Here is a 22,063-nt window from a genome sequence, read left to right as displayed (position 1 = left end):
AAACTGGGCACGGGCCGTCCGACTTGAAATGTATCCTGTGGATACATGTCCTTTTTTTATGAACCTGTCTTTTTTTTGCACCTGGATTGCCCCACAGAGCCACAGGTAGCCACATATTGTATGTGTGAAGACAACGGTCTTAGTAAAATTGAAATCATGATTTGCTTGTCATTTGAAGACTGAACCATAACATACTTCTGATGACATTTTTGCCGTAAGTTTTGACATTTTTTTTTGCTTAATAACAGAAACAGGTTTTATTGCCTGTTGGTAAACATTAGTCACTAGAAAAGCAAGTGGTGGCCCAAGTGGCTGTTATGTGCATAGTTTGCACTTTTGTTAATTGCAAGAAGGTCTTGATATATCATTTCTCAAAGTTCAGCCTATTGCCTCTGTTTTGTTGATATTTTTCTAGTTTGCTTTGCAGAGTTTAACCCCCCTTCTTGAACATAATGTAAATTCTTCATCAGTTTTGAAAACAGTTTTGAAGCTCATATTGTGCTACGGTTGTTTTCTTGGTGTGGGGTAGTTTTTATCTTTCTATCTGGGAGCCGCATTCCTCTACTTCTAGGATTATTCTCTCACCTTTTTGCACATGTGGGGGTGTGCAGGTGGGGAGTTGCGAAGGCTGTTGTTGCTGTTTCGAATTATCAGAAAATGCTACTTGTGACTTAGAAATGTTGGCCTGGTTTCCTAGAATCCCAGTTTTAGTATCTTAGAGTAGGAAGAGACCTTGGGGACCAATGGAACTAATGCTTTCTTTTTTCTATAGACCCAGAAGTGAAACAATTTTCTGAAGTCACACTGGTACTAGAGTCTTGATTGTCTGGCTCCTAGGTCATGAACTTTGAGTTTACTTGTTCATTCATTCAGTAAATACTTATCCAACACCTGTGATTTGTCAGGTACCATGTTGGGTGCTGAAGACGCATCAGTGTGTAAACCAGAAACACACCCCCATTGCAAATAGGGTTTGCATTCTTGTCAGAAGAGTTAGATGGTAAAATATGTAAATTTATTATATGTTCATTTAGACTGTGGTAAGTGCTGTGGAGATACAAAAAGAGTAAAGATTATTTAAAATTTTTCTGTAATACTCATGTTTTTAATATACAAATATCTGTAATTTAAAGGTAGAGGTAGCAAAGCTTCTATAAAATGAACCTTGTTTTGTCCTTTATTCCTTGCTCAATCACATTCATGAGACCCCATAAATATTGACCTAATTCCAGATTTAAAACCACTTGGTACAAAAGGAATAAATACTTCTGAGGAATGTTGACTGTAAGTACCAGTACTAGATTTCTTTTGAAGCCTTTAGAACACTGGAGCATTTCTGCAGTTTTCTGTTTGTCCTCTTGCTCTGGATCATTGAGTTTCTTCCCTTGCTCGGACCTTCTTAGTTTGATGGCACACTTGAATTTGCAATACAGAAGTAAACTAGGATATAATGTCCTCTTAGCTGAAGTGTAAGGATTGAGAGCCAGAGAATGTATAGAGGGCTTTGCTGTGTAGTCTAGAGTTTAATTTGTAGGTTCTCAAAAGACACTCGAGGCTTTTGATTGAAGATGCTCTTTAGGAGGTTTATTGTGGCATCTGTATATGTGATGAATTATAGCGTGGAAACCTTTGCCAGTTCAGAGTGATTCAGAGATTACCTTTATTGCCAAATCCTTTAAGCACAGAGAGTACTTTTCAAAATGTGAATGAAATAATAAAATATAGCTTGAATTTTGACATAAAAATGGACCACAAGGCAGTAGGCCCGGAGATTCAAAGAAGTGAGTTAGGAGGCAGGGCATGGACACCCAGAAATTAATGGAACTCATTGGCAAAAAGCAAGGACAAACGTACGAGCAATGAAGAAGAGATTTAGTGGGGAAGAAGAAAACAGATTATAGATGGAAAAGTTGGGAAAAAAGAACAGAGTTGAATAATAGACCTAAAAAAGTAAAAGAACCATTTTTCTTGGATAATTTTCTAGGGATATGTGACCAAGAAAAGGGCTAATTCGGAGTAATTTCTCTGTCATGGATAGAATTCAGGTTAGTTACTAAGTCATGATTCAGGAGGCTATGAAGAGAAGAGCTCTGGGGTCCTGCTTGATTCTTGAGACTCACAGATAATGTCTCTGAGGGCTAAGAGTTTTCTTTCTGCTGTTGAAATACAGATGAGCTTCAAGCAAGGAAGCAGAGATGATCCTTACAAATCTTGTTAAAATATACACCATTTCCTATTTAAATGTACTTTGAACCTTTAATTCCTCACACAAACATGTATTTTATTTTATTCCCAAAGTCAGGAGCTGTCACACTGTCTAGCATCAGAATCAACTGTGGGGAGCCTTAAAACTTTTATTTCTGGTTCCATCCTAGACCCGAACTAGGACTCCCCTGGGTGAGGGCCTTAGGAGACTTTAATTTTATGGAGTTCCTTGGTGTCTAATGCAGCCTGTGGAAAACCACTGCTGTAAACAATAAACTTGTGGTTTACGCAGAGAGAAGCACCACTGGGGTCAGGCACTGTTTTAGTCTATTCCAGAGGTGTGCTTTTTAGATCACCAGATCCCCAGTATTAAGCGAGTGGAGCCATCAAAGCAGTAAATGCCACGTGTTAGTCAGGAAACATGGTCATTTCTAGCAACTTTGTCCTTCACGGCCTGAGAAAAGGTTTTATTTTAAGGTTGTGCCCTTAGAATAAGAGGTGATTTTCATGAGTCAGTGTAGACACGATACACATTTCTCAGCGATGGAAAACAAAAAAACCCAGCTTTTCAGATTAAAATGATATGCAAGGTGTGACTTAGTTCATGCTGATGTAGACTTTGGATTCTGTAGAATTTCTCTACCAGTATGAGTGTCTTCTAAATGCAAAGGACCTCATGAGTAATTTAGTACATGGAAACATGAATGAAATCTTTTTGTATACTTACTGGGCTTACAAAATAGAAGGGGGTCAAAAAATAACTTTGTGATGTAATCAATGTAGTACTAAGGAGAAGGTTCTGAGTGCTTTAGGTAGAGTAAGGATAAAAATGCCGTGAGAGTTCCAAAGCCAGAAAAGAGACTTCCAGCCAGGGACATCAGAAAATGCCCAAATAGAGATTATTTGAACTGGATCCTTGTGGAGCCATGGCAAATGTCTTTAATCCTGTTGACATCGCCAATTGTGGTGCCAGGGCTAAGGCTAATGTCTGGAATCCTGTCACTATCGCCAAGTGTAGCACTCTTAATCCTGTCGGTGACGCCAATTGTCTAGCTACACGACCACGCTAGTTGTTGGGCTCTTTTATCTGCTGGTAATCCTGCCGACTGGGCCGATTGTTGCACTGGGGCTGGGGCTGGAGCTTCCAGACCCCTCAAGCCCATTCACAGACTGGGTCACAAACCCTTCATACGCCAGGCTGGGTCACCAGACCCCACACATGCCAGACTGGGTCATCGGACTTTCCACACGCGGTCTGTGAGCTAGGCAACTGGAAAACAGATCCTTGGAGCCATAGGTTAGAAAGCATGGCTGCCCTGGGTGGATGCCTGAGGCAGATGCCCACCCACCTGCTTCACTGAAACTCCTCTCTCTCTCTCTCTCTCTCTCTCTCTCTCTCACACACACACACACACAAGAATAGCAACAAAACTAAAAACATACATTGGCGCACATGCGCACTAACTCCACATACACACACACACAATTTGCTTACAAAGAATGCTGAACCACCCCCAACTGGACCCAAGGTGAGGGCCCTGACCAAGCTATTCTATTTTCCCAACAATCCTAATGATCAAGTAACATGCAACTGAGAAATGTAGGTTAAGGAAAGACATGGAAATGGGAAATTGCAGGAATGTCTATTAGTTTCAAAGAGCAAAGTTCCGTATTAGAAATAGTAGTATCTTGGACTGAGATATTTGGAAAAGTACCTTATGGCCACATCATGGAGCCTGATATCACTTGCAAAATGGAGTTTGAACTTCATTTACCCATTCAAGGATTTTGAGTTTGATAAAACAGGATCAAAGGTGCCCTCTAGGAATTTTTTTCTGGTCGTATATACGATGAGTTAGAGCCACAAAAGGTGGGAAACTAAGGTCATATTACAAAAGAGATGAGGAGAGATCCTTACATGGGTATGTAAGAAGGGTAGAGGGGAGAGATCAGCATTTGGTGACTGGAGATATGGAAGGAAGGACTGAATATAATTCATCACTCGAGTTACTAGGAGAAGGGTGTTATGAGCACATTTCTGTCTATATGTGGCCAGGGTACCTGGAAGTGGAACAGAATTGTGAGTTAAGTTTTGACACACTTTAAGTTTGAGATACAGACAAAATTCCTAGCAGAAATTCCTGGTAGATAATTTGATTTGTTAAATTTAGGATGGTGAGTTGGAGCTGTGGGCCAATGCCTAGACTAGTAGAAGAGTGCATAAATTTCAGGTGAGCTAATTAGGATTCAAAGTTTAGTTCTGCAAGCCATTGGCTCTGTGACTGTGTATCAAATAAATCTTCTCCTTCCTCCACCCCAATGTCTTCTTGCTCCCCATACCTCATTAGGATAGTAGGACCCTTGGAGTTAGTTTGTGGGCCAAAGGGAAGAAGGGAGGAGTGATGATGGAAATTACTGAGAGAGCACAGGGAAGACAGGGAAGGAGAGGGGGAGGAGAGAGAGGAGACGTGAGAAGATCAGTGGGGAGTTATTAGCTTTTGAGAGGAAGAGGACCCTTTTTGTGAAACAGGAGGCATGTTGAAGAGAATGAATAGAGACAGTGTTGATCAGAGGGTCTTGAACTTTTCACAGAGAAGCAGGAGGCCAAGCCATCTGGTAAGAGTGAGGGGAAGTTTGGGGCTGGGTTCTTGAGAAAGAAGAAAATTGTTTTTAGATAGGCACCGTGGGAAATAAGATTAGGAGTAAACTAGAGTTAAATAAAAGGATTGCCAAAAAGCAGAAGCAAAGGGGTTAGATAGCTTGAATTTTTAGCTTCCTTGTGGGTGTGTGAATTACAGTGGAGGTCATTGGAGGTTAAAAGGTTGTGGAAAATCAAAGCTGGGCAAGGAAGCGGATGTTGAAGCTTCATGAGGGTGGTGGCAGGAGGATCGGATGGGGAATGTGAAGGAGTGCGGGAGGTCAGTTTCTGAGGGCAGCGAGGATGGGGGGAGTGCAAGGTGTAAGTGGTTGTTTGTCAGCAACAAATTCCCGATCGTTCCTGTTGAGGCAGGATACGTGGCACCTGATTGTCCACTGAGCACAAACAGCTCTAGGACTGTTTGCCTTTAAAGAAGATAAGCCTGTTCTTTCTCTCCTGTAATGTAGTACGGTAGCAGGCTGGCACTACTCCCCCCCCGCCCCCCTGGCAATAATGGTTTGCTGAAAGAAAATAGACTTTGGAGTCAAGCAACCAAGATTAAATACCTGGTTCTCCACGTGCTAGCTCTGAGAACATGGAGCAAGCTCTCAGGCTGAGTGACCTCCTTTCCTCTGTGACAAGAAGGTAATAACTACTTCAGTACCTCATAGCATTGTGTGAGCATTAAATGAGATCATATATGTAACGTTGCTACCTCTTGGTAGGGGACCTCCGAAATGTGAGTGTTCTTACATTTGATTTACGAATTGGGGTTGTTTTGGCTTTGGGAAACAGATTAAACACCAGTAGAACAAAACAAAACAAAAAAAACAACAAGGCAACATCAGGATTGCACAGTTCTTCATTTTTATTAGCACATTAGCATGAGCTTGGAAAGAAGAGAAAATAATGTGACTTGATGACTCTGTTATTGATAGAGTTTGAATGTTTTGTCCCCCCAAAACTCATGTGGAAATCCAATCCCCAATGTGGCAGTGTTGGCAGCTGAGTCATGGGGGCGGATCCCACGTGAATGGATAATGCTGTCCTTGGGGGTGGGAGTAGTGAGTGAGTTCTCGCTTTATTCGTTTCTGTGAGAGCTAGTTGTTTAAAAGACCCTGACACCTCCCTTCTCTCTCTTGCTTCCTCTTGCCATGTGATCTACATGTACCCGTCGGCTGCTTGCCACTTGCCACCTTCCGCCTTGAGTAGAAGCAGGCTGAGGCCCCTGCCAGATGCAGCTGTCCCAGAATCATAAGCCAAATAAACCTTTGTTCTTTATAAGTTACCCAGTCTCAGGTATTCTGTTATAGCAACACAGAAACAGACTAGTACAGTTATGAACAATGATCTTTATTGCAATGACAAAACCTCAGTAAAAGTTCTTCCCACAAATTCAGATGAAATTTGTTTGAAGTAATAAGTTAGTGTGGTGAAGTCTAGGGAAAAATCAGCTGGAATCAAGTTTTTGAATTGTGTGAAATTGAAAAGTTGTCTTTTTATATCTGTATGTGCTCATTTGGCAAAATTTGGTCTTTTGTGAAATACATATATAACATTTATATAATCCCAGTATATATAAAGGGTCTTCAAAAAGTTTGTGGGAAGATTTATATTATCTTTTAAAAATTTTTTATTTTATTTATTAATTATTATTATTATCATTTTCTTTGGTGGCTGGCTGGTACAGGGATCCAAATCCTTGACCTTGGTGTTGTCAGCACCATGCTCCACCAATTGAGCTAACCAGCCAGCCCCATATTATCTTTTAATTCTATTTTTCCACAAACTTTTTGAAGTACCCTCATGTATGAGTGTATATATCTGAACTCTCAAACTACCTTATAGTTCAGCAGTTTCAAAGCAGATATTACTAAGAGGTCCTGATAGTTCAGGAAGAATATACTAAAGAAAAACCATTAGAAATGTAGCCTAGAATTATTTCTGTACATCCATTGTGACTTTTATCTAGGAGTCATGATAATTCTCATTTTCATAGATAATTTTAACAGTCTGGAGCAGTCGTAGCAGCTCTTTTTTTACAGGGCAAGTTCCTGGCTTATAGGAAGTTTCTTTCTTTTTGGGGGGTCCAGCTGTTATAGCAGTGAAGGTAAGAGAAACCAGACTGAGTGTCCAGTTAGAGTGAAAGATTGAAAATTCAGTCACAAGTTCTGAATCTCAACCCAAATGAGCAGTGGCAAGTAGTATTGGTACCCACATTGATAGACCAGATTAAATTAGAGAACAGGTTAGTGCCCAGGGACCCATGGAATGAATGGTAAAGAGGGTATTGAGGGAAGCCCTGGGAATGGGGCTAGGAATTTAAAAGGAGACTAGATCACAGGTTATCACCCCTGCCAAGAGTCTGGGTTGGAGATAAATGGGAACAAAGAAAGCATAAAAATGTCCTTTCATAGAAAGCCAGTGGATTCCAAAGTAGGGATTTCTTACATGTGTCTTGTTCCGAGTCTGAATTGGTATCTGAGTGCTGGAGGGACCAAGTACTGCACAGGTGATGGTTATAGACAAGCGCTGAGGCAGGGACCAGGCTGTTTCTAACTCTCTACTACTCTGTCAATTTAATAAAAGTTCTAATACCTGGTCAATTTAATAAAAGTTCAATTTGCCATCCATTTTCATTTGTAGGCTGTTCATTTCTTATTGTTCTTTAATACTTAATTAGGAAAATATGCTATAGGACTAAACAACTTTTTATTACTAAAGTAATGTCTAATAAGCTCTTTCAACTTGGTATATCTTATATATGCCTAAACCTAATTCACTTGAATGCATCATTACACTAGGATGCAGTGACAGGATATAAAGAGTAATTTAAATGCAAGTTTTCAGGGACTTGTTCGACCGATGAATCTCTGTTTTTGATTTGTGTTTGGGAGTTTAAAAAATTTCTGATCACCAGAAGGACATTGTAGAGAACTAGGCTTACTTACTTGAAAGATAACTAAATTTCCATGTGTTTTTCATACGAGACTTTGGATTCCAAGAGGCTGTGAAGTGTCAGGAGAAAGATGAGTGCCTCTGAGTTACTAGGGTGTGTTTACAGTGACCTGCCAGAATTTGTTAGTGGGCCTGTGATTTTTTTCTTTTTTCTTTTTTTTCCTGTTTAGGAAGCAATTTATTGGCTTTGCAACTAGGCATCCATGGAGCTTGAAGCCACAAATGGGGTGGAAAATTTTTATTTGATGTTGTGGCTCCCAGAAAATAACAACTAGAATTTGTGGTTGCAAGTAATGCCACTATTGCAAACAGAGTGAACGGCCTATCAGTGAGGGTATTAATTGTTACCAAAGACACCAAATATCTGGTGGGAGAGTTGGTGTCACTTTTAATACCACTTCGTCTCTTTTGCTGACATGGTACTTATTCAGGCATGCCACAAGATGATTGTGCTTTTTGCTTTGTTTATGAGTTAAATTGTTCCTTGATCAAAACTTTCTGTTGGATACTGCCATCAGTATGTTAGCATTGATCTTTAAGTGTTCAAGGAGTTAAAACTCACTCAGCAAAGAGTTCCAAACATGAACTCCTGGTAATATGATGCTCCTTAGATCATTGCAGCTTTTGTTGTGTAATGCTGGGTGTCACTTGGCTGTGTGTGTTGATCCTACTCTTATTTTTCTCTGTGTGGACAGATCTAGAAGGATAGGACCAATTCACCTGCTCTGACTTATATCCAAATTAAGGATTGAGGTTTTACTGCCTGCCTCCTACTCTCTATGAAAAGTCAGTTCAGAAGTGTACTAAGGGCTTGACAGAGCCTATGTTTGACCTCCAAATAGAAAAGTAAGGTTATTGTTGGGGAATCATCTGGACTTGTAAAATGTAATTGCATTGGTTCAATCTGGCTTTTATAGACTTTTACAGATTTTCATGTTTTTCTTGAGGTTTAACGAAGTTTGAAGTACTTACTGTGACCCAATTCTATCCTATAGCATATTTGAAGATCAAGTGATTTGCCTACTCTAATAAAATGATAAAATGTGCTATTGACATAATTGTATATGTCACTGAATTAGTGATCTGTACTTTTGTTTTGGTGTGTATTTATGGTATTTAAGTTTGAGTAAAGACTTCTGGAAAAAATATTTAACACAGCACTGTCTGATTATGATATAAAAGTTGGTTGAATGTAAGAGACATGCTTTCTTAATTTTCATTGTAGTTGTACATTATGTAAAGCCCAAGCTGATCAATTGTTGAAACATTTAATAGTGTAATGCCTAGTATTTAAAATAGTGGAGTATGTCAACAATGAACAAGGAGTAATTTTCTTTATTCTCTCTTTTTTACTTTTAGATACTAAAGAGGCTTTCCAGTCAAAAATAGTAGGATGAATTTAAGCCTTTCGAAAAGATTAAGTTAAGAAATAAATATTTTAGACAGTTGAGAAATGTTTCAGAATCTATGATATTGGCCAATATAGAAACCATCTCATCATACTTCTTCACCGTCTAGGTACAATTCAGCTGTTGTCTTTGTGACTGTTAATGCTCTCAGGATCTGTCATAAATACACTTGGATAATAGATTTCTTTTGTTCCAAAAGTGTTTTTCCAATATTATGTTGTGGAGATAAAAAGAAAACCTATAGCAATACTGTTGATCTCAATAATTTGTTGGAAAGTTAAAATTTATATGTGAAACTATATTTTGATTGCTCTCTTGTCATCTCTTGCTCCAGATGGACAGGAAGGGGAGAGATTATTGATGAATACAGCCAGGAAAGTTTCGTGCAGGTGGCAGGAATTTAGATAGCTAACATAATTTTCCAAAGTGTCTGGCCTATCCTTTTCATAATATTTCATGAATCCTAGAATAAGAGTTGGTATGTTTCTCCTTGTAGAGCAAATAGACTCTGAGAATGTATTGTTAAACTCATGAATTAATTTAACAATCAGCTATTGAAAGCCCACTGTGTATTAAGTATTGTTTTCAGAATATAGCTCTCCCTAAATCAAGCTCCTGTCATAAAATGTAGGTATAGTCAAAATCTATAATTGCAGGACCAGCTGTTATATTACATGTTAGTCTAGACCCCCCCTAATCAGATAATAAAGTAGTTGTTATTTGTATAAATATTAATATTGATAAAATCACATCACATATAATTTCTTATACTGGGTATTAGAAATTCACGTAATAAAAAAGTCTTTTCAGATATTGGTTAAGTGAAGTTTTAGAAGAAATGGCTCAGACAAAATCAATAGCTGCTCTGTATAAAGCACTGTCATGGGTGCTGGGAGTTATTTTCTATATATTTTGTGCCCAAGGTGTAGAATAGACTCCCCCCAGTTTTCGTATTTCTTAAGGCATTTGTGGATCTTGTGCACCATAAATTCTAACTGGACTCTTAGTGCTAGGGACCTGCTGGGGTACACTAGCTAGTTTGGATCTGCCTGGCTTGTGTCAGAAATTCCTGTTAGACTTTGAGGGTGGGAAAGGCAGGGAAGTGACTGGAAATCCCCATCAGCCTGTTCTCCTAAAATTCAATTTACATGATAATCCCTTGAATTCTTTTATACCTGCTTTATGGGATTGTTAATTCCTGTGTTCTTTCTGTGTTATGTTATGCCTAGTAAGCTATTAATGCAATACTTTGACATCATTATAAATAAAAAGATCTAGGGGAAACTTTAGAAATAGGATTAAAAAGTTAGTAGGCCACTCTCACTAATTCATGAAATGAATATTTAGTGTCCCTGGATGTTTATTTTCTAATAAAAGAAATGAAATTGATACCAGAGGAGAGGGTCTGAGGAGCCCCAATAGTCAGCCTCAGCCCCCCTAGTCCTCTTACCAGGGTCCTGATTCCACCACAGGAAAGAATTCAAGAGCAGAGTCACAGTAGAAAGTGAGACAGGTTAAATGTAACAAATAAGAGCTCTAGAGACTAAGCAGTGCCCACATCAAGTTTAATACAAGAGTAAGAAGTACACACTCAAAGTTTAATACAAAGCACAGGCTGGTTGAATAGAGTAAGCAGCCGCTTGCTGAAGGTAAGTTTGATACAAAAAGAAAGCATACACACCTCAGCTGGCAGAACACACCTCAGCTGGCAGAGTAAGGGTTGGCCCGAGGAAAGTGAGCAAAGATTCCACTTTTATAGTTTCGCTCTCTAGTATGTATTTATGCTATCTAATGAATATTCAGTAAGGGGGTCGTTCCCAGTTATGTAACAGTCTTACACATGCTCAGTTGGTCTCCTTTTAGGACGTGTTCATTGGCCAAATTTTGTCACATGCACTGAACATATTCAAGTTTATTCTGTGCTCTTTGGTGTCTCCTGTAGAAGGTCATTCAAAGGATAAACTCTCCTCCACTGAGCATCCTTAGTCACTGGGGTCATATAAGCCTATACAAATTCCTTTTAGTGAACATGCTCAGCTACGGAATTTGCATAAGTCAGCCCCTTGTGGTCTCAGCCTCCCCTTGCTGGTGGAAAATAGGTGCAATAAGCATCAGTAACTTTCCTCTAGGGGAGGGCCTAGAGGAAGGTCCTGATACCTTAACGGAGTGGCTTGAAACCCAGAGGTGTGTCCTGAAACCCAAACCTAGAGAAACTGAGCACCTCCTTTCTCAACGTGAATATCTTGATTTGGACCAAGTAGGTTATACGTTTATGAAATTGAGACTGTAATATTTAAAGAGAGCAATCTTAGTTTTTTGAAGTTTTTTCCCTGAAAAAGAATCAACAAAGAAAAAGAGGCAATAAAATTTATTGTCTAATTGGAGCTAGTCTCAGGAGTGCTGGAGGGAGAGTAGTTTTTGTTGTGGGGAACCAGACATGCAATTACTTTTGTATGTTAAAATTTTTCTTCATAGACATTCACATTATAATCAACTGTTATCTTACTGAGCCTATAAATAGTATTTATCTGGGAAACAGACCTGAAAACCATTCAAGTAGAAAACAGCATCATTAATTTTTAAAGAGGTAGAACATTAAAATGAGAACCTGAGTTTCTTGTTTGTAACCAAAATCAGGTGTAAGGCAACTCCACGATTTACTCTTGGGGTAGGGGAATCCACAGGGCCAGCAAAGTACCATCCAGGGCTACAGGGGCCAGTGATCTTTTTTGGAGTTGACCATGTGGGAGGTGCTGGTTTGCTCCTGCCAATCTAAAATGAAGCTATATTTTAATTTATTCCAAAATAGCTGTTGACAGACTATTTAACCTGTGCTAGGTATTTAACCTTTTGGGATATTAATAATATGTGATTTATGCCCTCTTCGTATGAAGGCTAGTTGGAAAATAGCATTTGTAGCATGTTCTATTTTTCATTATTGTTTAAAAGGTTACGGAATTTGTTAGGCTTCACAAAAACTAGCAGTCTTCTATCCTGCCAGTCCCCACTACTTACTTAATTCTCCAGAAAGACCACTTTTTCAGCCATTTCCTCTATTTTTTTTCAAGACCATGATTATCCTGCTATTTCTTGATTTTTTTTTTTTTTTTCTGTCTTAGATATTGTGTTGGTCTATTCCTGTTGCTTATAACAGAATACACAGAACTGGGTAATTTGTAAGATAATAAAGTTTATTGCTTACAGTTTCAGAGACTGGGAAGTCCAAAGTCCAGGGAATACATTTGGTGAAGGCCTTGGTGGTGGTGACAGTGATCCAGGAGTCTCACATGCCAGAAGATGGTGGAGCAGAGAGAGAGAGTTCCTCATACCCGCACTCCCCTGACCACCATTATTGATCCATTCCCTACTGCATGATCCTACAATCTAATCACCTCTTCTATTACCGTAATAGGATTTCCCACCCTCAACAGTTACAGTGGTAATTTAAGCTTCAATGAGGTTGTTGGGGGGGGGGGGGGCGGCGGGAGGCATCCATTCTACAGCAGATGTCATCACTTGGCTTACACTACTGTCATATATGCCTTGCCTTCGTACTATCTCACATGCCTCTTCCCCCTGTTCTCTCAATAGAGTTAAAAATTAATTTCGGTAAAATCATTTTTTAATGTTCATATTATAGTGATTTTGTACATATTACTTACAACTCAGCTACTTAGTTTATTGTGATTATGTTATTTGTATAACTTCCTTTTCCTAGGAGTTAATAATTGGCTTTGAACTTCCTTTTCTTTTTTTAAGTGCTTATCTCTAACTTATTCTTAAAGTTTTTTCCAGAATTGTCAGTTCCTCTCATTATGCTCAGATACATCAGGATACTGATCAGTTCTATTTTCCTTTCTCTGGAGATATGTTTCCTGGAGCCCCAAACCTCTTGTGTAAGTCTAGACACGATCCTCTCTGGACCTTTTGTATACCTGTTGTCCTGGAATATCTCTGTGTCATCCTGGGAATTCTACTGGCCTTTCTTTCCCCTACATTGGATCTCCTATTTTTTGGATTGCATATCATCTTCTTGGTTTATTCCTATGGTTTGTTAGAGTGTCTCATTCATCCAGTAGCTTCTGGTAAAAGGAAGCACCGGAGGAAAATGTTTTTTGATATGTAGGTTTGCAAGCATTGAGTTAGAAATCTGGAGTTAATGTGCTTCTTACACAGACTTTCAACCAGTCTCTCTCTTTTTTATCTCGTCACCTTCTGGAGTACTTGCTGCCTCCAATTCCTGCATCCTGAACTGACTTGCCTCTTGGCTTCTTTCTTTGTAGGCGCGTTAACATCGCTTTTCATCATTCAAAGTTTTGTTCACTTCTCAAACTCTCCAACAGAGAGCTTCAGTGGCGTGATAATGGAATGCTTTCTTTACAGAAGATACAACAATATACTGTGCTATTACAAATTCCAGTTAAAATCTTCTTTATATTTATAAAATCTTTTTCTGTTCAACTTACTCTTGTCAAAACTAGGATCTATTATATCGTAATATCAGTATTTCTGAAGAAATTAGTATCTTATTTTCCTAAACTTAAAAAAGAAGTTATACTACCAAGGTCAAGGGTTTGGATCTACGTATGTGCCAGCCACCAAAAAGCCATAAAATACAAAAAAACAACAACAAAGAGAGAAAGTTATATTTATTCTAAGGCCATTAATGTGTTTATCAGATTAACCTGAGTCTCCCAGGTAATCCTTCAATTTCTGTTATGGTAACTGTGAATAAAATCCAATATGAAGTAATCATAGGGATTGTATTTCACGTCAGCTCAGTTAGCAGGAGCCTAGCAGTTCTGAAAAGAGGAAAAAAATTCTAAATTGGAATTTTGGAAAACATTCTTTCTCTTCCTTAATGAGTTCTGTAGATGAGATTCTTGTTTTCCTCACTACCTGCCTTTAGTGTAGGTTTTATGCCAGACTTACTAGACTTCTGGTCGCACAGAATGTTTTCAGTATTAGTAGGGTAAAGGAAGAGATGGGAACCTAATGAAAAAGGACATGGAAGGGAAGGTTTATGCTTACATAAAAATAAGTTTTGCATTCACCTTATTTGTGTTGTTATTTTTGTAACCCAAACATTATGACTTTAGTTAATAATTCATATTAAGTATTAGGTATGAAAATTGTTGTGGATGAATTTCTCTTTCACAATTGCACTTTGGGACTATGCATTTTTATAGAATATGCTACTGTAACTCCCCATTAATAGATTTGCTTATTTTTGATTTGTTCTCTCAATATTTCTGAATAATTGATTCTTTCCCACTCCAATCTAGATGATTTTCCTTATCTAACTCCTGCTAAAGGCATGGCAGTATAGGTGTGGATAGCCTTCTAAAGCAGTGTTTCTCAACCTTAATACACAAACAGATCAGCTGTGTACCTTTTTAAAATGCAAATTGTGGAATAGGGCCAGAGATTCTGCATTTCTAACAAGCTCCCAAGATGCTGATATTGCTGGTTCTTCTGACCACACTAAATTGAATAGCAAAGGTCCAATGTACCTTGAATGTGGGAGCAAAGTTGATCCCTTCAGAATGTAGAATCTATTTTCAAATACAATATCTATGACCCTTGAGCTTATTGATGTCAGTGGGAGTCCTTGCTACTAAGTACATCTAAATAGTACTAGATTTATTGCTTCTTACAGATTTAAAAAATGTTTCATTATTTGTAGGTCACCATTTAGAAGTGATTACAATACTATATTTTTTTATTAAGGTGTGTGTAAGTTTTATATATAAAATATATATACTGTTTCTCCTAGTGTCTTTGAAGAAAAAATATTATACTTGATACCTGCTAAGTGTCAGTTTGTAGCACAAACATACATCTCTTATCTATAGCTGTTAGTTATTAGGTTTCTATTGTATGTACTCTTTTATGGTTATACAAACATGAAACCACAGTATATAATATATACAATTTAATAACTAGCTTTATTGTAATGTTTGTTCCATTGTAATTAGATATTAGCAATGAAAAAAGATTAATGCTGTTTTTTTTTTTAAATAGCTCAGTCACTGAAAGAATTTGCAAGGCTCCTCATTGCAGTAGAAGAAGAAAGGCGAAGACTGGTAAGTCTTTTCCTTATTCTTAAGAATATTGCTTTCTTTGGACATATTAGAAGAAAGAACAGACCTTCTCAATTATACAGCCATGCAAGACCTTGTGATTTACAAATGTACAAAATGCTTCATATACTTGTGAAAAGATTAGTGAGTATAATTATCAAATATTGGTAATAATAATAATTGTTCTATTTATTTCATTTGTTCAGATGTAAATTTATTTTGCTTGTCATTTGATCTGAGAATTAAAAATGTTAAACAAGCTGCCATTAAGAAACCTATTCTAATTCAGCAAACATTTAGAAGTTATGAACAACCTCAGTGTTCCAATAAATATACATTTCAAGCATTAAAAACTGTTCATGGCAGGAGCAGCTAACTTTGCCAGGGGGTTAGCAAGAGACTTCCTTGAAAAGGTGACATTTGAGTTGAGTCTTGAAGGCTGGGAGGATTTTGCTATTCTGGAAAGAAGGGGGAAAGCATTCTGGGATGATTAACTTATGGGATGGTGTCCGAACACACTGGTAATACATTTATCCATTCAAAAACATAATTTTGTACCCATTGTATTCAAATTTCTGTGGTGGTCCCAGTCTGTGACCCAGTGTTTCATTTATAATATGGGAAAAAAGTAGTATGTACCCCACGGGATTGTTGTAAACTATTTGTAGCAGCACCTGGCACATAGTAAGTACGTGTTGATGGTGATAATGATGACACTTGTCAGTTCTAGTGAGGGTTGCAGACTTGTTTAAGACGTCATCTTTGATATCAATTGCCTTCACCATCCAGTTGGGAGATTATGTATACACAGGAACATAATACTCACATGTGGACTAAATGTTCTAGGAATGTGGCACAATTTGGTGTCCTCTTGCTATATCGATAAGAGAAAGTAGTTTGAGGAGGGTGCCTGTACGGTGGCCTTAACTCACAGGGTGCATTCCCTGAGCTATGACGGTCATATAAATGAGCTTGGACGGAGGTCGTGAGGTGGGAGAAAGTACTGTGCATATTTGTGGAATAAGGCAGATGTTTCTTAGAAGGGCTTAATAAGGTTGGTAGTTTTGGCTACAAGCAGAGATTAAAATCTGGGCCAAGAATTTTTTTTATTTGTTATAGGCAGTGGTGAATTGCCAGAAGTTTTTGAAGAGAAGAGTGAAAGGATCAACATGGGATTGGGGAGAGATTAATTTGGCACCTATGTGAGAAATAGATGAGGTGGGGAAGAACTGTTATGGTTACTGTTGGTGGCAGGGTGACCATATTCTTTTAGGAAACATTACCCCACATGGGTTTGGTCCCAGTATCAAAGAGACAGCCAAGCATTGTGACCTATACTACATACATATAAGCCTTTTGTGGGGGACTTACCTTTTCAGCGAGGGTCAGAGAAAGTTTTTCTGTGAAGATGACTTTGATCTGACTCTTGAAGCCTAAATAGGACACTATTTTAAGTGCTTTATACATAATCCTCACTCTAGCTTTGTGAGCTACGCAATGGAAGTCCAACTTACACGAGGAGACCTGGGTAGTATGTGCACTTATGGTGCAGAAGAGGTGCTGATAGCAGAAATGGGAAAGAGTAGTTACAGGGATATGGAAATTGAGTTAGAAATGGGGTGGAAGCCAGGGAAATATACAGTTCTTGGTTGCTGAGGCTGTGATTCAAATCTCATGCAAATAGTTCAAGAGAGCATTATACCAACAGTGGGGTTATAATTTTAGAAAATGTGTTAAAGAATATGGGAAAGTGTCATAGTTTACAGGAGGAAATAGAACCAAGGGAATGTTCTCACAGCACTGAGGAGACTTTTTAGGCACCAGGGAAAATACTCTTGCTCTGAAGTGGGAGAAAAGGAAGAGAGGATTGGTGAAAACATAGAAATTTGGAACAGAAAACATATTGATTGGACAGGTGGAGAATAGTGTTAGGGAGTGGTTATGTGCTGTGGCCAGGAGTTTGTAGAAATAGTTTAGAACAGCCAAGGGCAGGTTATTCAAGAAAAGAATAAAGGGACTGCTGGTCAGCAGGGAAGAGCTGTTGAAGTTAGTACCATAAATATGTCAAGGAAAGACTAACTACCATGTTTTTATGGATTTTTCTAGCAACACCCAATACTGGACTGTGAGCAGTAAGTACATTTGGGAGGTCAGATTCATGTTGGTGGTTGGCCCAGAATACATGGTGCTGGATTCAAGGGACATGGATTCATATATATAAAAATGTGTTCTGGTTGAGCATAGTGATAATTGAGGCAGGAGGACAGTGATCGTTTTAGGAAGCAGAGAGGGCAAGCCTGACTGCTTAGTTATGTTGAGGGTTCACTGGGAACAAAGGGGAGTCAGAGAGAAGACAGGGAAATTGTGGTCAGGAGTAGGAGTTGAAATGTACTGAACTTGGTCTTGGAGCTGGTCCAGATAGTGATGAGGTTAAGATGTGGCTGAGCTGGGAGACAGTTCATAGCAATTGAGAAGGCTGAGCTCAGAGATTTGGATGTTTTATGGGCAGGATCTTGAGATCATCCGGTATAATCACAGGGTAAAGAACAGGGACCAAGGAGAGGAAATGGCTGAGGAATATGATAGAGTGTCTTATAAGCCATGGAGATGAAGACTGGACCACCAGCTCTTAATGTCTCAAAGATTTTCATTTCTGCCTTCCACCATATTTCTTTCTTTTTTTTTTTTTTAATTTTATTTTGTCGATATACATTGTGGCTGATTATTGCTCCCCATCACCAAAACCTCCCTCCCTTCTCCCTCCCCCTCCCCCCCAACAATGTCCTTTCTGTTTGCTTGTCGTATCAACTTCAAGTAATTGTGGTTGTTATATCTTCTCCCCCACCCCGTTTGTGTGTGTGTGTGTGAATTTATATATTAATTTTTATCTCCCACCAATAAGTGAGAACATGTGGTATTTCTCTTTCTGTGCCTGACTTGTTTCACTTAATATAATTCTCTCAAGGTCCACCCATGTTGTTGCAAATGGCAGTATTTCGTTCGTTTTTATAGCTGAGTAGTATTCCATTGTGTAGATACACCACATTTTCCGTATCCACTCATCTGATGATGGACATTTGGGCTGGTTCCAACTCTTGGCTATTGTAAAGAGTGCTGTGATAAACATTGGGGAACAGGTATACCTTCGACTTGATGATTTCCATTCCTCTGGGTATATTCCCAACAGTGGGATGGCTGGGTCGTATGGTAGATCTATCTGCAATTGTTTGAGGAACCTCCATAACATTTTCCATAGAGGCTGCACCATTTTGCAGTCCCACCAATAATGTATGAGAGTCCACCATATTTCTGACGTTGGGGGAAGGGAGAAATTCTCCTTTCATGAGTGAAGTCATACTGTGAATTTTGATTGCTTTATCTGTTGTTTCAGAGAAGGTCCGGAACAAAGAATGCGCAAAGTAATGAAAAAAAGCTCTACAGATAAAAGCCTAATGGAATGCATTTCCACAAAGATAATATATAAAATAATCATTAAACACACAAATCTAAATACTGGAGGGATAAATCAACACTTCATGTTGAATCAACTTCAGTTGTCTTGTTATTACAACTGAGTGATAATATATCTGGTAACAGATTGTTTGCAAAGATGTGTTGAAGAATTTGTATTTTAAAAATTAGTGCTTTATTTGGTACGTAGAATATTTTAAGTATACCAGGAAAGTATAAAGGAACTCTTATAGTTAAATGTAAAGTCATTTAATTATTTTGTTTTCTATTGATAAATCATGAGTATTATATATTAACTGGGTTTGACCAAAGTCTTAAGTGTGTCAGAACAGGGAGTAAACAAAAATAAAGTCTCATGAAGATGAAAGAGAGCACTTAGCACTTAACAGTTTAAATAAATTCTCTTATTTCCTATGATTTACTATACTTAGTAAGGTGAATGCATCATCTTGGTAACTTAATGACTGTTTGCAGAAAAAGAGCTCAAAGGAACATTGATTTTAGAAATGGAACCTTCTCTTAGCTCCTTCTAACTTTTAAGTATTGAGGGTTTTTTTGTTTGTTTTTGTTTTTTAAATTTCTGCTGAAACCCACTAAAAATGCATAGTTTTACTACAACAAAAATGTGACTCAGAGAAGTAATGGAAAATGCATTTCAGAAACTTTTCAGAGTATAGTTCATCCTGTGTCATAGTTTTCATTAGAAAAACCATCTTCCATGATGTTGATTGACACTTGGTGTCATGTGGCTATGCTGGGAACAGCCTTTGAATGACACAAATAAGAAATGATTTAACAGCTCTTTGTATTGGCCTTATTAAAGTGCTTATTACTTAAAAAGTCAGGATCTGGTGTTGATTATTGACATAGGGTTTTTTAAAAGGTGTCTCATTATTGGAAATGTTAGAATTTCCACCCCTAAAATGTGGCACTTAAATGATTTTGATTAGAAGGTGGCATAGATCAGGCATCCAGACTACCCTCAACACGTGGAAGGATTTCATGGCAATGTCTCCTCATATTCCACACCCCCACAGGAACCACTCTTTTTTCCTTCTCACAGCTAACTTAGCTGTGCAAATGCTACCATTTTATGCCAGGCTGTCTAAAATTAATTTGAACCAATACTAACATAACAAGAGAACCCCCCAGGGAAGCAGGAAAAACTCAGTTGTGGCCTCCTGGAATGGGTCTTGGTACTATCCTCCTCTCTGTTACCTACCCCCATTCCTTCCTTCTCAGTACTCTCCCTCTCGCTCCCTGCTCTCCAGTCCCATGGGCTTTCTTTTTGTTCCTCCTCATGTGTCACTACAAACTTCTTTTGGGACTTACACCTTTGCATTTGTCATGTCCTCTGCCTTGAACATCCTGATCCATCTCCTCTCATGACTGGTTCCACCTTGTCATTCAGGCTTTATCCTGTATCTCTCCCCTGCAGCCCTGCCCTTTCCATACAGCCTAGATGAGCCCCTTAAGTCCTTATACAATGGGGCAGAAATACCTGCTGTCATGCATCTTGCATTCTACTGGGGAGAAACAGACATTAAATACATTATGTCTGGTGGTGATGTGCTGGAAAAAAAATAATGTATCTGGTAGATGATGATGTTGTTAACTGAGATGAAAAAAGAGATGGGGACGAAATAGAATTAAATTTTTGATCTTTTAGGTGCCTACTGCATATCTAAGTAGCCTTGCCTAGGGAGCAGCTGGAGTTCAGGGGAGTAGCTGGACTGGAGATATAAATTTAGAAGTTGTCAACATGTAGGGGGTATTTAAAGTTATGGGAATGGATGAGCTCAGAGGTATGTGAATGTGGAGACAGAAGAGAAAAAGTGGGAGGACGGAGCCCTGAGGTTCATTGAGTTCAGAGTTTGCTCAGATGTGGTAGAATCAACAAAGGAGATTAGATCAGGAGGAGAACTAAGAGAAGCCTGTCTGGACGGCTTGCTAAAAGCCCCATTTATTCATCGGCATATAGTAGAGATGCGGGACCATAATACATAGAAGCTTCTAGAATGTGGACCCAGTGGCCACAGTGTTTCTCAGGATAGAAGATCCAAATTACCCGATCACCCTATGCTGCTCTTCTGCCCCCTCCCCCCTATCATTTCACTCCTGGACCCCCGGACCCCTCACTTTCTCAGTAGTCTCAGTTCCTGACCTTGACAGATTTTTTTGTGTGTGTGGGGGGAGCAATGTAGGCATTTTTTTCTTGGCTGTATCTTTGTCACCAGCCGATAAAGCTTCATCTTCAGAATATTTTAGCTAGTGTTTATCTTGGAGAATTTATAGGTGAAACTACTTTTTCTTTTTTCTTCATTTTTATTAGTACGAGAAACTCTTTTTTAACCACTGTTGCCCCAAACATTTCACATTCACCTTTGGCCTGTGTAAGTTCAAGTTTTACTTTAGGTTTTCCAGAATTCATATTCTTTCTATTTAGTGCCCAGATTAGTCTTTTTATCCTTGGGTAATGAAACTACTTTCCTGAAATGGGTTAAGTGTCCAGGTATTATTTTTGAACAAAAATTTGTGGAGGAACTTAGGAAATTTATAACCTTAATTAAAATTACAGTAATACTCATTTACTTTATAAGAATATTAAGGCCTCTATTTCTTCTTCTTTTTTTCACTTTTTTTTTTTTTAAAGTATAAGCAGTCCTACATAAGAATTAATAGGGGGCAAAATCAGAATAGTTTTAGATGCTTATTAAAGAAAGGAAAAAAATGTGTCCAGAAATATACATTATTTGGTCATTGATACAAGATTTTGAGCTCTTAAGTGAGCCCCAAGAGATTTAAAGTATAAATCTGTGGTCCCCTATGCATTAGACATTAGCCACGTGTGGCCATGGGGCATCTGAAATGTGTTATTTGTTATGCGGCATTCATTGTATTTCTGTTGGGCAGCACTGCTGTAGATGATAACAGCAGCTGAAACTAAGCATTTCCATGGTGCCAGGCAGTGTTATAATTGCTTTTCAGCTTAACTCAGCACAGCGACCCTCTGAGGAGTGTACTATTAATGCACCCTTTTTAAAGAAGAGGAAATTCAAAGACACAAAACTACCAGGTAGCACAAGGATTTGAACCCAGGCTTTTGGGCTCTAGAGTCTGGGTTCACATAACTCATAATGTGACAAACCAAGACTCTATTTTAGTTAAGAATTATGTAAGTAACATTAGCTAATGTATTGTTAATACACTATGTGGGATGCAGTACTAAGAACTTTAGATATGTTATTGCAGTACCTTATAAAAATTAGGGAAGAGCACAGGTATTATAAGATTTGAGA

General features: G+C 38.5%; 1 protein-coding gene across 1 annotated transcript in view; it reads left to right on the top strand.

Moving 5' to 3' along the window:
- Positions 1 to 22,063, top strand: part of ARHGAP42 (Rho GTPase activating protein 42) — a 286,282-nt gene that overhangs the window by 78,310 nt on the left and 185,909 nt on the right. Inside the window, exon 3 of the mRNA XM_063093670.1 lies at positions 15,235 to 15,296. Coding sequence (XP_062949740.1) covers positions 15,235 to 15,296 — 62 coding nt within the window. The remainder of the gene's footprint in view (positions 1 to 15,234; positions 15,297 to 22,063) is intronic.

This window comes from Cynocephalus volans, chromosome 4 (assembly GCF_027409185.1).
Source record: "Cynocephalus volans isolate mCynVol1 chromosome 4, mCynVol1.pri, whole genome shotgun sequence".
Classification (NCBI taxonomy): Eukaryota; Metazoa; Chordata; class Mammalia; order Dermoptera; family Cynocephalidae; genus Cynocephalus; species Cynocephalus volans.
Note: the sequence above shows the minus strand (reverse complement) of the source record. Positions and strands in the feature narration are given on the sequence as shown.